This window comes from Manacus vitellinus, unplaced genomic scaffold (assembly GCF_001715985.3).
Source record: "Manacus vitellinus isolate BGI_N305 unplaced genomic scaffold, ASM171598v3 scaffold_2_pilon, whole genome shotgun sequence".
In the NCBI taxonomy this organism is placed as follows: domain Eukaryota; kingdom Metazoa; phylum Chordata; class Aves; order Passeriformes; family Pipridae; genus Manacus; species Manacus vitellinus.
Window position 1 is genome coordinate 31330093 of NW_021940208.1, and position 17410 is coordinate 31347502.

Sequence of the window (17410 nt, forward strand, 5' to 3'; positions counted from 1 at the left end):
GGAAACAATACATGCTATTAACATTAATCAGATGTGTGAACCAAATGATGTTACTGAGGCTCTCCCCCCGCCAGCAAAAAGATACTGCACTCCCTGAAATCACATGCCTTAACTTACTTTCCTTGGACCTTACATAAAGCATGATTTCTATGGCAAAACCCATGGGTTCGAACCTCTGCACAATTTATTTTCGGATGCCTTTTATGAGCAATACAAGGAAGGAAAAAAGTGACTGACAATCAGACCTGCTTTGAGCAACCAGCTGAGCGAAATACAAGCAAGCAAAAATTAAACGTGACTGTTTTGCCCAGAGGAAACAACCCTTAATAGTACTTCAGGCATCCACCCACCACAATAAAACTGTAATTACAACCACAACATGCTTTTTCTTTTTTATGCTGAGCCGTTACTGTAATTTATCGAAGCTATTTACTGAGGACATCTTTTAAAGTAATACCTATATTTCAATCTGATGCATACAGAGATAAGCATTCAAAGGTAAACAATCATATTAAGGCTCTAAAGAACGAATACATCTTTCAAACATCTTCTCAAGTTTTTCCTAAAAAACTCTGTGCTTCAAACACATTTCCATTTATGATGTTTAGTACCTTCTTCTAGTAATCCCAAAGTGTGTCGGAACGATTAAAGCCCATTTTACTTTTCGTTAACAGAGGACAACACGCTTTCTGAAAGGGGTCATTGGGACTTTCTAAATTAGAACTCTGAGAGCTGCTTTTTTTTTTTTTTTTAAAAAAAAAAGGCAAGTATTCCTTCAATATTTAATTTAGGAGAAGAGTTTTCTAAATTAGAACTCTACAATCTCCTTAAAAAAAAAATATTCCTTTAATTTGGAGGAACCGCGCTAAAAACCTGAAGAAACGCTTTAGCAGTTCATATAAAGCCCGGTGAGGAGAAACAAAAAGCACTGAGTTTTTCCTTTGCGTTTGTGTTTTCCCAACAAGCCGGATATCTCAGCCTTCAGGAAGCCGGCGACGAAAGCGAAGGATGAACCGAGGCATCACGAAACAGAAAAATAAAAATGAATAAACAAACAAACCACCAGAAGGCTGTAAGAACACAATGCATTAAGCGCGAACCGCGTTAAGGACACACAGGAAGAGGCTCCCAGGGAGCTGTGGGGAGGAACTCGCAGGCGGCGCGACAGAACGCGAGTGAGGGTGCCCACCGCAGCGCTGCTGAGGCGGGAAGGACCCTCTCCCTCTCCCTCTCCTCTCTCCGCTCCGCACGGGCACCGCCAACCGCACCACGCGGCCCCTCGCCGCCGTGACGCCTCGGCCGCGCTGCCGCTGCTCTCACCGAGTGACCCGCGGCAGGTCCGGCGGGCTCCCGCGGGCTGCCCGCGGCCCCTCGGCGCGGCGCTGCCCCGCGTCCCGCCCGGCGCCGCCGCAGCCGCAGCCCCTGGCCGCCTCACGGCGTCGGGGCCGCGCGCGGCCGCCGGCGAGCGCCCGCACAGTGACGGCGGGGGAAGGGGGTTGGGGGGGCAGAGCGGCGCCGCATCACGTGACTCGCCGGGAGCGGTGGGGGGGCCTCCCCCCGCCCTCCCTCTTGACCGTTCGCGCGCGCTTCGTCACGTGGCCGGGTCCGCCCTCCCTATTGGGCGCTGCGGGTGTGGGGGCACGTGACACCGCCCCCCTCAGCGGGGGCGCATCACGAGATGGCAGGGTCGATTGGGGTGGAAAAGGGCGCTGGGATCAGCGGGTCCGACCTGTGACCGAGCACCACCTTGTCAACTAGATCATGGCACTAAGCGCTACATCCTTAAACACCTGCGGGGGCGGTAGCTCCACCGCCATTCCAATGTCTAATCAGCCTGTCTGAGGAGAAGTTCCTCCTAATACCCAATCTAAACCTCCCCCGACACACCTTGAAGCCATTTCCTCTCAACCTGCCACTTATTACTTGGGAGAAGAGGCCGACCCCCACCTAACTACAACCTCCTTTCAGGTGGTTGTAGGAAGTGATAAGGTCCTCCCAAGCCTCCTCTGCTCCAGGCTGAACACCCCTAGCAGCTGAACATCCCTCAGCAGCTCCTCATCGGACCCGTGCTCCAGACTCTTCACCAGCTCCGTTGCCTGCTCTGGACCTGCTCCAGCACCTCTATGCCCTTCCCAAACTGATGGCACCTGTCTGCCCCTACATCCTCGCTAGTGCGAAGCCGAGGGAAAAGCGAGGTGGGGCTGCGTCCATCCCAGGCTTCCTACCCTGGCCACAGGCCGACAGAACCCAGCAGAGCTTTGGCAGGATCTGTGCTGGTTATGCCTAAGGCTGGTGCCTGTAATGCCTGAGACCAGCTGGATCCTAGAGACAGGGCTAAGGGTCTTCTAACACAGTCACACAGCAACTTCTCATTCAGATGTGTTAATATAACACTATATAAACATCTCCTATACCTTACATTGACACGAGCCTGACACTTTACTGTTCTGTTTCAACACCTGCAGATCAAGGAGACAGAGCTATGTGGGACGATCCAGGAAAGGGAAGACTGGACACCAGCCTTCCCAAGAGACATCTTTTGTTAACACAAAGTTGTTACCAGGAAATGGCTTCCGCTTTTCTCAAAATTTACTTCTTTTTCCCAACAGTGGGCAGGGTCAGAAGGCAGCTGGAGGCTGCAGCGAGTGGGGGGCTGATTGATCTGAAACAAAAAGCACTAGTGTTGAGCCCCCTGGACATATCAATCTCTTTTTGGGCATCGTATATTTAGGAGAAAACTATTAAAAAAAGTTGTAATTAAAAAAAAAAGGGAACAGAAAAATCAATTTCAGTAACCCAGGAATCAAGTCTGGATGGGTTGCTGTGAGAGGGAATCAGTGATGCTGAAAGAAATTCTGCCCTGGAATACGAGGCGAGGAAAGCACAGTGGTAGGTCTGGGGTAAAAAGAGATTTTTCCAGCCAAGTTGCTGCTTACTGTGCTGCTGGCACCAGGGAGGTACTGCTGAATAGGCTGGGCAAATTCTGGAGCAACACAAAGAGAAGGCAGAAATAAGATACATGGACAAGTGTCATCAGAGCCTCCATGGGAAGCCCCAGAGAGCCAGAAAGGGAACATACACAACAGTTGTTTTCTGCTTGTGTTTGTGGCTTTGCTAAGGAATTGTCTGTCAAGAACTACGGCCTTTCCTGCATTGCTAGAAATGGTGCAAATGTGGAGCTGCGTAAACAGAGCTGTGATCTTACCTAGTTTTGTAGGACAGCCCTGCTTAGTTACCATATGCAGAAACCCAGTTGTTATAACAAGTACCAGAACACAAACCCCCACTCAGTCTTTTTTTTATTCACATAACTTTGTGTTCCTTTTATTAGTTATCACTAATAAATTGTCACCCTAATTTTAGAGTGCAATAAGTCCCTAAACAGTGGTTGCAGGCAGTTTATACTGTGTCTGACCTTTACAAGCAGTTGAAGCAGCTAAAAAAAGTGCTCTGTGTGGAGCAAAAGTAATTTTATAATCTCGCAAATAACTGGTTTCAGTTCTTTTTCTTTCAGTGTGGCTTTTTGTAAAAGCCAGCAATAACAAAAAGTAACCCTCCTCTAACTTTTTTTTTTTTCTAGAAGGAAAAGGGTTATGAAACCTGATATCCATCTTGGGAAAGTTATGACCGACTGGAAATGTTATGAAAGCATTAAATTAAATAGGCCAACCAGGCAAAGCAATGCTATTCAGAGACAAGTTTTGTAGAACAAAAAGAATTGTTGCCTAAGACAGTGTACAGATAATGTGTGTTGCTGACTTTGGTGGGTTAGCTCAGATGCTGAACCCTCTCTCTTACACTGACAGTCTCAGCTTACATCTCTTTTGATAACTGTAGCAGGTGACTATGAAGTGCTTTTCTCTAGTGACCAGACTGAGAACACTGGAGATTCTCAATGGACGATAGCATGGCATGGAGTTACACTTCAAACCCTAACGCAACCTGAATCTGCAGTTTCATTCCTAAGGATGCATTGCCAAAACCAAAGATCACAAAGGTGTGCATAAGTCATAGATAAATCCAAGTTTAGGGGGATTTATAATGTTGTCAGTTGTAGATTAAAAGGTCTGTTTTGCACCTGCAGCTCTGTAAGTGACCACAAACAGTGAAGAATCATGGTGGCAACCATCAGTGACCTGTTAAAGGATATTAAAGGAAGAAAATTCTTTGAAGTGTTTCTAAGTGTTTCACTAAGCATTGTTTTTTTCCATCAGTCTGTGAACTGGTTCACTCCAAGTGCAGAATCCTAGGATATGATGCCAGCTAAATCTGATGTGAAAACAATCTGGAGCTAAATGTGACCTGCATGGAACTGGCATCTTATTCCATCTCTGTTCTGCTGTCCTTACCATCATCTTCCTGTGGATACACAAAAAATATATGTAGCTGTTGTTCAGCAAAATCTCATTCAAAGTGATCCAGCTGCAGAAGGGTGTTAAAGGCCCAAGGGCTCTAAGTCCTGCCCTAAATCAAAGCTGGCACTCTGACATCTGTTTGGCAGGAGCTGATTCCACTGCAGATGGTTCCTCCATTGAGAAATGTGTGGGAAAACATTGACACACTGTGGCCAAACAGATAAAATGCAATTTCTGAAATTTCGTGAGGTTTTCTTGCTTTCATCTGTTTTACCAGACAGAAATGTAGTAAAGATCAGTTGTAGCTTTTATTCTTGTTGATAATTTCCAGTATCTTTTCAGTCAATTTCCTTTATTGGTATAAGATGTCCTAAACATGCAAGCTAAGACAAAAACTATAAACAAATGATAAAATAAAGCCTTGCATCCCTTGAATCTGAGGAGCACTGAGAGTGAGACTCCACTGTTGCTTTGGAGCCTGGCAAGTTGTGCAAAGCACATTTTCAGGTCCATGCTTACATTTTCATTTTAATTACTGTTTCTTCCTGTGGAACTGGAATGAGGGAAGGCTGCCTTAAGGGGAACTGGATTTGTGTATTGCAAAGCAGAATTTCCTCCAGACTAATCTAGAGAGATGAACTTCATCAACATACCTACAAGGTATAACTTTTATGTCCCACAGAAGTAACAGATAAGGTATTACCTGTATTATATTTAGTGCAGGTAGTCAGTATGGTTAAGCATCATTAGATGGTCTCTGTAGGGCTTCCTCTTGCTAGCAGCCGAAGGAATACTAAAAAGCAAAAAAAGCCAGTCTTTGCTTCATGGCTTTCACAAATGGAGGAGCAAATAGTAAGATATGGGAGAGGATGGAATAAAAACCTCTTTTTGGCACACCTAACATGGATATTTTTGTAAGTGTACCCATTTTTTGCTCTTTTTTTTCCCCACTACAAACATTAAGAATAACGTAGAATTGACATTAAGGCCTTTCCAGATAGTCAGAGCTGTGTTTTAACTAGTTTCTAACGTGAAAATGACATGTATGCAGCGTGTAGCATAGATGAGTGTATGACCCTAGCTGGGATAGAGACCAACTGTAAGAAGAAGAGCTAATGAGTTGTTTCAGGAAAGAGAGCGATGGTGTCAGGATAGGTTAGGATGCCAAAGAAGCTTAGTTTTCAATTGCCCTGAGGAGATAAAGCTAAGATGTTAGGGGTCAAGGAGGAAGAAATCTGTGAAGCAATCTGTGAATTTAAGACATAAGTGGCATAGACAGAAGAATACAGAGCATTGCCAATTTATGTGGAAAAAAATAAAACAATTTGGGCAGCACTTGAATGCATGAGTCTACAGAGAGGATCTGCATCCTGGTAAAATTCTAACCAGCTTTGGAAATAATAAATTCAGAGACTAGAGTAACAGTATTTATGAAAAATATTCTACAGTCATATATAGAAGACATAGTAATTCAAACAGAAATTGAAACAAGGGAAGTACTTCTCCTTTCCTCGCCAGCTGTTGCAGCACCTTCCAGCTAAGGGATGAGAACATGAGGAAAAAAAGATCTTTGCTCTTTGCCATATTTCTTCACATCCACCTCGCTGTCAGAGTGCAATGAAGGCTTCCAAAAGGGAGTCATGGCAGGATCTGACAGCCAGGACCTTTCCCACTGTCCCTAGCCAGGGAGCAGGCAGGCTGGGGTCATGCAGGGGCAGCCCAGCCCCAGGCATCAGGCATCTCCCTGAGAAAAGGGCTGGTCTGAGGCTCTCAGGGTCCTGACATCTCCTCAAGAACTTTCTGTTCTAGCTGTATGAAGCATATAGAAATTGAAAACAGGGAAATGGTCACTAAAAAAAGCATCAGACCTCTCCCAGATACGCTAGAGCACATACCATGTCTTTTCAGGAGGTCTAAGGACAGACAAATCAATGCCATGTTGTGGTTGATGCTGTTTCAGGCAGCACTGGTTGGTCACAATTGAGAGAATGTCACTCATGGAAGTTCAAATGAAGACTCTGTTTGGACCTGGGCCCTCTTGACAATTCCAGGTGTGAGGAACAGCTCATTGTGTTCATTCAACCTGCTTGAACACTGAGCCCAATCACAGAAGGAGCTGAGCTTCTGTCCTGCCACAGAACTCATCACAAGCAGGCGGCTGCTGGAGGCCATAGCCACGTGTAGGGAAGGTCTTTCAGTGAGATTTCATGTCCTGTAGTTTTCAAATCAAAACCTATGAAGTGAGGGGCAACTTGTGAGGTTGTTCTGCAAAGCAGAGCTCAGAAGTAAGCTCTTCTCCTTGGAGCTTAGCCAAACACTCCTGACCAAACACCTTTGGGCAACTGGTAGGCACCACAAGCTCTATTTTTTCTCTTGCGGTTTGTCCGTCTCACTGACAGCAGGGTGCTCTGACATGTAGAGCAAATGAACATCCAGGCCCAGCTGTGTTGAGCAGGACCTCACACCCATGCGCATGTTTATGTCCTATGGGCTGCCATCATTCAACACAGGGATCTGAGCAGGCCAAACAGGTGGGGACTGAGAATAGACAAGGGCCAAGTTTTCTCCGTGGAAAACTGTGACATGGCATCAGTGAGGGCATAGTAGGTGACTTTTTGTGCTTTCCAGCTAGAGTCATTCCCTACTGGGAAGAGTTAACTGTGATAAGTGCAAAACTGACAGCATATCAGCTGCCAGTTATGCTACCAAAAAAGCATTTTTCTTCATCAAATGTTTGTCCCGAGAAGCAAGGGGAAAACAAAGACCACAGGATGAGTGGGGCTGTGAGAACAATGTCCTATTTCCAACCCCACCAGGAATGCCCTGGAGGTACCAGCATCTCTCTCAGAGTGTTTGATGAGCACCTGAAGGACAGGTGCTTAACGTCTGCTGTGTGTTTTGTTGTGTGAATCTTGTCGCTCTGAACTTTTGGGTATTGGTACAACTTCAAGTCATATCTTGTCAAGAGACATCATTGCAGGCAAGCTTTTCTGGGGCGTGTTAAAGCCTGTGGCAGTCTTGTGTAGCCTTCAGACTATGCTAAGCCATCTTTCAAGCCTCTGGGAATTTGTCTCGGGAGGAAGCAGCTTGCCTTCAGGTGCTGGCTCTCACAGCTACCCATTGACCCTGATGGAACAGGCAGCTTCCTGGGCCCATGCTAAGTGAACCAGTCTGTTAGCAGGAGAGTACTGGGTGAGTTTTCTGTGGACATGCCAGAAATGAGGGGCAAAACAAGAGGAATGGACCAGGATGCAGAAAAGAAAAAGGTCAAACTTCTCTAAGCTTGAACCATCGCATTTGACTTTTCTGTGATTTTATCTTGGGGTCCTTGCTAGGTCAAATCCAGTGATCCCCTGAAGGTCTGCAAGGAGCTCTCACAGGCCAAACTCAGAAGAAGTCCCCTTCAAGATGACTGTCAGCCGGACACAGGTGGGCTATCCAGGTCAAGACATCCAACTGCGTCCAGGGCCTCCTTCAAGTCCCAGCAGGCTTCTTCACCAGCTGCTACTCTGAACATCCCCTCCATTGATGGTCCTTCCACAGATGATATAGTGAGGAGATCCTGCAGGAAACATGGGCAGGGCTGGGTGAGTGGTGGCTTGGTTGGTGACCTTTCTCAGAGACGCAAGCACGTCTGGATGGGGAGGCACGCTCTGCCTTTGCTGGGCTGAGATCTACTTGTTGCTCCAAGTAGGTGCCATTAGAGGAACACTCACAGTAAGGACTAGGTCTACACCTGTTAATCTTGGCTCTGCTGAGAGTTGTCTTCCTTGGAGCTGCCTTCTAAAGAAGTGACATAGGTTGGACAAAATGACAGTGAATATAGTGATCAGGACAAAATCCCAGTTACTGGAATATTTAAGGCACAGGAAGGAGGAGGGATTGTGTCCTATAGTACTAATTCTAATTATTGCTCTTTGTGATGATTATCTAGGAAGCAGGGAAACGTATGCATAAAAAACAGCAAAGAAATAAATTGTTGACTGAAATTCTATGACACTATAAATGGAATTAGTAAGCACTGCATTTGCTCCTGAGAATCTGGAGACATGAAACATGAGACAAAAACATTTGTTCTGTCCACGGAAAACATAGCTGGGATAGGGGTTGTCCTTGTCTCTGAACACAATTTCTTAACTATTTAGCATTTGGCCTTTCTGCTCCAGCAATAGACTCACTCGAAGCTCATCTTGTCTGCTTTTACAGTCTTTTCTTTCATTCTTTCTTAAGCAGACTTGCATTTGCTCCTATATATTATTTAGTGGAAATACTATGCTTTTGTAACACACCTGTGGGTGAAACAGACTCTGTAGGCACAGTTTGCACCCTGTATTTGGAATAATTGGCATGAAGAAAGAAAATAGGCTGCAGTTCAATACACAGGGTATAAGCATGGAAAACAATAAAAGGAATATAGAGTTTCCTGTATTTGCCCATGAATTACTGTATTCTATGCCATAGAAAACCTGAAGGAAATCATCAATAAAACTGTGCCCTAGTTGCATCCTTTTTCTGGCTTTATTTCTTTTTTTCCCCTTCTCTTCTTGGTTCTTTTTTTTTTTTTAGAAGCAGCCTTCTTCTGTAGCATGTGAGAGAGTGATGCAATCAAGACTCCATCACATCATATTTCAAATACTCAGTTGCTCATTGAATGGTAGAATCTCCACCCTTGCTTCCTGTATCTATATTTTAGTTTACTTAAAATAAATTATAGTGCTATGAAAGTCTGGTCAGATGAAACAGATTTGTGTCACAGCTACCTGTCAAGTCTTAGAGAAGATGAGCAGTAGCAAAGGCAGAAGAAACACGAAAAGATCAAGCAACAGTTCACTCGACCCACTGGTGTGTCTAAAAATACCAACCACGTTGATCTTAAAGTACAATGCAATATGTGAAGGCAGATTTTCCCAAAATGGTGAACAGAATAAGGAGCCACACAACAATAGAACTGTCAGGCAGCAGCTCACACTTTAGGGTGTGCAAACAGTCCCCTGAAGGGCCAAAATCCAGTGCACATTTTTATTCACATCCAGGGAGCTTCCTGCCATTTTTGTACTTACAGACTGGTTTTAGAGAAGACCACACGTGAATGTACACTGTACGATTTATCACATGTGTGATGCTGCATGTCTACTGTTAGATTACTCTGCGACAAATGCTGTAAATAAGCCTTGGCTTTTGAGTTAACCTTGAGCCTGATGACAGTGATCTGGATGATGGGATCAAGTGTACCCTCATGAGATTTGCTGATGATGCCAAACTGAGCAGGGAAGCGGACATTTTGGAAGGGAAAGCCATCCTGCAGGAAGACCTGGACAGACTGGAAGGAAGAGTGGGTTAGCAGGAACCTCATGAAATTCAACAAAGGCGAGTATAAGACCGTGCACCAGGGAACGTATATTCCAAGAGTGCAGCACAGGCTGGGATCTACCTGGCTAGAGAGTAGTTCTGTGGAAAGGGACCTCAGGGTGCTGGTGGACAAGCAGGTCAATAGGATTGAGCACTTGCTGCTGTGGCAATGGAAGCCATGATGAGGAGAATGTCACTCGTGGAAGTTCAAATGGAGACTCGATTTGGACTCTGTGCATCACCAATGGCATCCCCGGCAGAGATAAAGAAGACATTGTCCCACTCTACTCAGCGCTTGTCAGGCCACACCTGGAATACTGTGTTCAGTTTTGGTCCCTGCTATGCAAAATAGATGTGGACGGGCTGGAGAGGGCCCGGAGAAGGACCACTGAGGTGATCAAAGGACTGGGAAGCCTGACATGTGAGGAGAGGCTGAGAGAACTGGGTTTGTTCAGCCTTGAGAAAAGAAGGCATAGTGGAGACACTATCACCATGTTTCAATATTTAAAGGATGACTACAGGGAAGATAGAAAATCCTTTTTTGCAAGGAGTCACATAGAAAAGATGAGTCGTCATGGGTACAATTTATTCTTCATGAAGTTTCAGTTGTTCACAAGAGGACAGTTTTTCACAATGAGAACAATCAGCCATTGGAATTATCTCCCGAGGGAAGTGGTAGGTTTCCCCAGCATTGGACACTTTTAAGATTTGTCTGGACAGGGTGCTGAGTTTTTTTTAGGCTGTACTTTTGCCATGAAAGGTTGGGTTGGACCAGATGATCCTCAAGGTCCTTCCAACCTGGTGTTCTATGACTCTTACAGTTCTAACAACATGTCTTACACGTGCACAAGTTGCATAAAGCTCATGGAGGCTCTTGGTGCCAGCCAGCTCTGTGGGTTAACTATGGGAGAGACATGTATCACAGAAATATCTTGCAAGACATGGTCTGTAGGACCCCTTGCAATCCCATGCAGGCTCTCTGGGCTGGACTCCTTGTTTGTTTTGTTTCTCATTCATCTTCCTTCCTTTAAAAGGTGAAAACCTGACACATCTTGCCCCCAGAGGAAGAAATATACCTCTCGGTGACCACCAGTAACCTGGTCACTGACCACAGTTCCTTCCACTTGCTGTGCTGAACTTCATCTCCAGCAATGTTGGCTTGTGACAAGGAGCTGTCATGTGGAGATTGTTGCTGGGGAAACTGCATCTCCCACAGAGGTGCTGGAAGTTCCTCCATGGTCCCAGGGAAGCAGGGATGAATCACATTTCCTTCTTAAATAAAGGTGGCTAGAGGGCAGCTCTGTGTTAATGCTGTGACATGAGGTCTGCGGCTGCTTTTGGTTCTGCACATCTCTGAGCAGCCTTTTAGAGGCAAAACCCAACCAATAAGGAAGGTAACTACTGGCTTTACTGGGACTCTGTTGGCCACTCTTGCACAGGCAAGTCTGGTAGCTGCTACATCAGCACATTTTTGCTTCTGGCATGTAAAGTTCAAGTGGTGCTGGCTTGCTAAACAGTTTCCCCTTCTTTTAAGGGGTATTTTTTACCCTCTCAGCCACAGAGGAATGACTTTGCTTCACTTACAAAAGTTAAAATGTAGTAAATACTTTTATGTAAAGAATTTTACGGATTTTCATGCCAGAAAAGGCATTTTGATTAGCCATATTTCAATGAGACATTAAAAAAACCTGCTTGTGTGCGTTTTTAAAAATTGCTATTATTACCACTCACACAACAGGTAGTAAAAGCTGATGATACAGAGATTTGTTTTGTACTTTTTAACATAAGATTGGCAGAAAAATTGTCAGTTTTCTTATTGCTCATCATGCTTTAAATCCACACCCTCAAACTGTGATTCAGCAAATTCCCAGAGAACCCTGGTCTGAAACCCGGGTTCCTCCTTGTCCTGTCCTGCCAGGGGTGGATTTCCCCTAGAGAAGCCAATGAACAACAGCTCATTTATTTATGTATGTGGTGAGGAGGAAACTTGCTCCGCTGTCTCTCCACCTCTTCCTGCAAAATGTTAGCTCTCTTTTGCACCAATCAGTTTAGGTCATGAATGAAAATGGAATTGAGCGGCAGCGGAGCTGGGGTATAGAAACTGCTGTTTTCAACATCACTCCCTGGCTCTGCTCCACACCTCATAAATAATGCTTCTCACTTAATTTTAGCTGCAGAGAGAAGCAAAAGCAAGCTGCCTGTGTCTTTCTTCAGCAAACCTAAGGTGCTCTTTCAGAGAGGCAGGACAGAGCACTCTGTTATTAACTGACATCATCGAGGAAATACACTTGCTTTTTATTTTTTTGGCTGCTTTTTTTTTGTTTGTTTGCCACAGTTGCAGCAGTATCTTGATGGGGAAGCTGATCTCCAAAGGCTGGAAAAAAAGAGATGCTCAGGTTGTCATGCTGGGGCTCGACTTTGCTGGCAAATCCACCCTTCTCTACAAACTGAAGAGCGGCCAGGCTGTGGAGACCTGTCCGACAGTGGGCTTCAACGTGGAGTCTCTGCAAACACCCTGTGGCATATCCTTCACCCTCTGGGATGTTGGTGGACAAGACAGCCTGCGGGCAAGCTGGCCTGACTACCTGGAGGACATCAACACCCTCGTCTTTGTGATCGACAGCACAGACATGGCTCGGCTGTCCGAAGCAGCAGCAGCACTGGAGGAAGCCCTGAGCCACCCCAGCATGGCTGGCATCCCCGTCCTCCTCCTGGCCAACAAGCAGGAGGTGCCAGGAGCACTGGCTCCTTCTGAGCTGGGGGAGATGCTGCGGCGAGGGCGGCTGGCAGGGCACCGCTGGATGCTCCGGGGGTGCAGCGCCCACACCGGCCAGGGCCTGCAAGAAGTCCTGGCCATCCTGGGAGAGCTGCTGCGGGACCCAGAGCTGAGCTCCCTGTCCCAAGAGCAGCCCATCACAAGGCTGGCGGAGAGGAGGGAAGCTCCAGGAGAAACCTGAAACGCAAGCGGACCCTTCCCACTCATCACTGCCAGGAGCTTTGTCACAGAGGATTCCAGCCTTCAGGGACACTCTAAAATGAGCAGACCTGTAGCTGGGACACACTGTGAAACACCCAGCTGCTCACCACTGAAACCCACCAGGAGAACATCTGAGCAAAGCTCCCATCGTGGAGCAGGTTTGGCCTCATCTCTTGGACTCTCATCACTGGCTGCAGCTTGTCCCACTGTCACCATGTTCTGCTAATCCACTGCACATGTGTGTCTGGAGCTTCAGCAGGGATGCTTTTTGCCAGAGCAATATAAATTATTTATATAAATTATAACAGAGACATGTACAGAAGAGGTTTTCTTCTTTCTGCAGCTCCCAGCCCAGATGCAGCCATCCAGATGGGGTAATTCCCACAACAGCGGAGCTTAAACGTGTCCTATGCTGCTTCTTTCTCAACATGAATCACATGTGCATTTGCTGGGAAAGCAGGCAGACACTAAAAGGAATGGCTGGATGGGAGCAGTGTAAACTCAGGACTTCAAATGGCTAAACAGCTAATTGGCTTTAGTGTGGCATCTGTAGGTATAATCTTCAAACCATGGAAGCAAGTCAGGATTCAATGGTGTATTGAGGTTTGAGGATGTGTATATATTAAGTTATGCATTTCTTATAATGTTTCCTTCTTTTTCCATTCGTTATTTTTTGTCAAACACTGATTTCATGACAATGGTACCTCATTTTCCTATTATATTTAAATATAAAGAAATCAGACCTGACTTTTAGATGCTTGCAAATATGTCTGCATGGCCAGTTAACCTCTAAATATCCTCATGGTAGCCTGAACAGCCAAGAAAAACCCTGTCTCTCAGACTTTTTGAAACTGCATGAGCCCACTGCATGAAGCCACTGGTTCATAACCATGGGCACCTGTAGGCACAGGCAGGTTGGTAACCAAAGGTCTCTCCACACTCTGTTTTGTCTGGGGCAGATGAAAATGCCCCTGGCAGCTCACGACAGGACAGGGTCCTGTGTGGCACTGATGGTCTTTGTCCAATCCTGCTCAGCCTACCATTGGAAAAACCTGTAAAATATGTGCCCTGTATCCAAAATTCTGTCATCCAGGATTAAAATTAAAATATTTCATAGTAATCCCTGCCTTATTATAGAATGAATAGGGGAAGGGGATAGATAGACCACAAAATTTCCATTTCTGTTTCTATTCAGAAGTCAGCTGCTTTCAAGGAACAACATATTCAACCTAGAAACACCAAGGAGAAATACACGGTGAAACCCTCTTCTGTTCATACCAGAGCATTTAACAGTCGTTAAGGAATTAACCATCCAGCTGTTACTGGTGCTATTATTAGCCACATTCCATAGAAGACAGCAGCTGGAATAGAGAGCTTAGACTGTCATGGAGAAACAGAATCAGACATTTATAGGAAGGTCTCAATAAAAGAAATCCTTCCCAATGGAAAAAGTCATATTTTTTAGCTGTGTTAGTGTAGAGTTATTATATGCAATAAAACAGTGTTCCAGTGCTGATCTGGCCTAAGCGATCATGTTTATGAGGATACTGAAGCAGCACTGAATTGTATAATTAATTATATGACAAATCTCTCTGCATGGTAAGGAGGACAAAATCACGTCTTTAAATCTTTGCAGGTAGCATAAGCTGGTTGATCCACCTTGGGCTTGTTGTAGGTGATCGTTTGCCTCTAACACACAAGGCTCCAATGCACAGTGTGAGGCTGTCACAGTCAGAGCAGGCAGTTTTTGCCAGACAACACGGATGCTAATACCTAGACAAAGGTGAACAAATTCAGGTCATCAGTGCAACCCAGTTGCCAACACATAAAAAGGCCACATCTTCTCAGAAACTCACATGGCCCTTTTGAACACTATTCCTAGAGGCACAATGCAAAAGGCTCTGTGTTGCATTGTCATGCCAAAACAAAATTGTCCTTATTGAGTTTCTTGGTGTTTTGGTCCTGCATCTTACATGGTACAAAACAGAGAATTGTACCTTAGGGTGGGGCATCATCAATGGTTTAAATTCAACACACATTGAAAGGTTGTCCTGGTGATGTTTTACTCTTAAGTGGTTCTTAATGCCTGCATTTCACTCTACAGGATTGTCTGCTGGTGTTAAAAGAGGCACCAAAGGCTTCCCATCCCCCCCATGAGTGCTTTTTAAGCACTTTAGAAAGGGAAAAAATAGGCTACTCTGGCAGCAAATATAGATGACCACCAGCCTTTGATATATACCACCAATTAAAAATTACAATAGCAAAGTGGGAGGTGGGGAAGAAGGGGCGGTGGTGACCCTGAATTTGTCTGAAACTGATGAAGAAATATCCCAGTTACTGAAAGTGTTCTCGCTTCCCCTGAAGCACTAATCTGGCAAAACAACCCATCTCACGGGGTATCATGTGATTTACTATCTTTGTTTTCTGGAATAAGGCTTTTCTAGACGCTTGGTCACATTACTCAGCCCATTTATGCCATTGTTTAGAGACTGTCAAAACAATGATGGGTCATAATTTCTGAAACAGCAACACAGAGTTTACTTCTAATTATTTGTCTTTTCTCCTGCATTGGAAACACGTTAAAACAAGTCAATCTAACGAGCACTGCATTGCTCTAATCAAAGGCTTGCAGGACGTTCACCCAACAGCACTTAAATGGTTCAGTGTCAAAACTCCTGCCTGGTTCAAAAGGAGCAGTATGGCGGTTTGCAGGAAGCAGCCAGCCAGAGGGAGGGAAGTTTGTTACTGCTTTTTCTTGGTAATCCTGCAGGAGACCCTCTGCCATATGGAGTGGTATTAATCCCTTAAACATCTGTCCTTATGGACTTCAGCCAGGAGAGCATCTTCAAACTTAATTTCCATCTTCCTGGATGTGTGATAAATGTCACAATCTCTGCACCAATTTCTAAAATAACACAGCTTCTCTCTGAGTAGCAGGCTAAAGAAAAATCCTCAGACTTTTATTTCAGGATCCTCACAAATTCGAAGTATCCTTGGGTTTATTCACCACAGAGCCCACTCTTGATTGCTCAAGATTCTCTTTTACCAGTTTTCTAAGTGCTCAGTCTATCCACTTGCTATCCTTAACACTGGGTGTCTTAAAGCAAAGAGGAGAAGTTTGAAACAGCAAGCTTCTTCTATTTTCTTTTTTTCTTTTTTTTTTTCTTTTTTTTTCTGAGCAGCATTTATTTCATGCTGTTTGTAAAGGAAAAAAGTTTCTTGGGAATAGTTTGACTCCTGTTTTTTTCCCTCATCACCTTTGTAATAACTTGCGTTCTGTTTCTAGACTCTCTTAGTATCTTCCTACAGCTTCACCAGCAATCTTTAACTGTCCTGGTCAGTATTTAGTTGTTAATATGGTCTGCTTTTCCAGGAATCTGGTGGCCTTGGGCTAAATGTAGTGGCAAAAGTGGTCAACTCATAAGATAGCAGGGTTTGGAAAGGACATCTGGTCCAAAACTCTGCTTAAATCAGGTTGCTTGAGGCCTGGAGCAGCAGTTTTGAATGTCTCCAAGATGGAGGTTCGACAGCACTTTAAGAGGTGCTCTGGTTTGTCTTAACCTTTACAGTAACATGACCAGAATCCATAATTATGCATTAATTTTCCCAGACACCACTCCACTGGGATAAGCCATACAGTTAAGCACCTACCCTTGCCTGCAGATGTCAGAGCAGCCTCCTTGACCAAGGCAATCTGCTCCTCGAACCCTTGGACCTCCCATCCCTTCTCTGCTTTGCAGGGAATCACTGCAGTGGGAATTACCTCCATGTCCTGCTGCTTTTTTCAAGGACACCCGGACACTTTAGTCATGTTTTACACTGTTTATGAAAGAGCATAGCTAATTACTCAGATTTACTAACATTTCTATAGGGCTGGTTTTTAAAGCAGCTTCAACAAGCCCTTTTCCAGACTATGAACCCAGCACAGATTTATTTTCTAATTCCTGTCAAGCAGTTTTCCATCCACCTCCAGTGAGAACAAAAGCAGCAAACTGGAAAAAAACCCCCAACCAACACTAAAACCAGTACAGGAAGGATGAGTCACCTTTTCCCCTTCTCTTCACCAGTACAGGAAGGATGACTCACCTTTTCCCTGGTCAGTCCATAACTTCCATTTTTCAGCCAGTCCATGACACAAAATGGTTCCTACTTATGCATTAACAGATTTCTGTTCTTGGAGCCACTGCTTTGTCTTTGGATGGACCTACAATGCCATTTGTCCTGCAGCTATTGATGGAACTTCCCTGATGGGTTTCAGTATTGCTGAAGGGCCTGAGATAAGAGGGGGAACCATGAGATCCCAGGGCTGCAGGGTGAGGGCATGAGTGGTTGCCAAGAAACTATTTAAAGAGGGAACAGGCAGCCACGGGGTGCATGAGAGGGAGCTGTGACCGGCTGTAACATCAGGGGAAGAGTGTAGGGCAGCAGCCAGAGACCTGGGAAATGCCTGGGGGAAGAAAGGTCAATAAGAGTTTTTTAAAGGCCAAGAAGAGCTTTCTTTTCAATTACAACATGGGAAAAAAGATTCCAACCTCCCCTCCTTTTTTAGGACACAGGCTGTATAATGCAGTATAATGTCTTAATTTTTGCTTAATACGCCTGACAGCTGTAAAGTAACTACATCATCTTAAAGACAACCTGAAATACCCCCTATAAAGACTCACCACATGTAACTCACCAAGAAAAAATAAGGAGCAAACTGCATGTGATGCCACCTCTTAAAAAAAAA

At 45.0% G+C, this 17410-nt stretch overlaps 1 protein-coding gene and 1 long non-coding RNA gene across 2 annotated transcripts; one reads left to right on the forward strand and one right to left on the reverse strand.

The window, feature by feature from the left end:
- Positions 1-4223: 4223 nt before the first annotated feature.
- On the reverse strand, positions 4224-6327 carry LOC108639420. The gene is made up of 3 exons (XR_001920458.2): positions 6251-6327; positions 5059-5148; positions 4224-4359 (listed from the first exon to the last, which is right to left on the reverse strand). It is a non-coding gene; the product is annotated as an uncharacterized LOC108639420 (long non-coding RNA).
- Positions 6328-12055: 5728 nt separating this feature from the next.
- ARL11 (ADP ribosylation factor like GTPase 11) lies at positions 12056-12661 on the forward strand. Its single transcript, XM_008929136.2, has one exon. It carries the CDS (start codon positions 12056-12058, stop codon positions 12659-12661), a length of 606 nt encoding a protein of 201 aa, XP_008927384.2.
- Positions 12662-17410: the final 4749 nt, after the last annotated feature.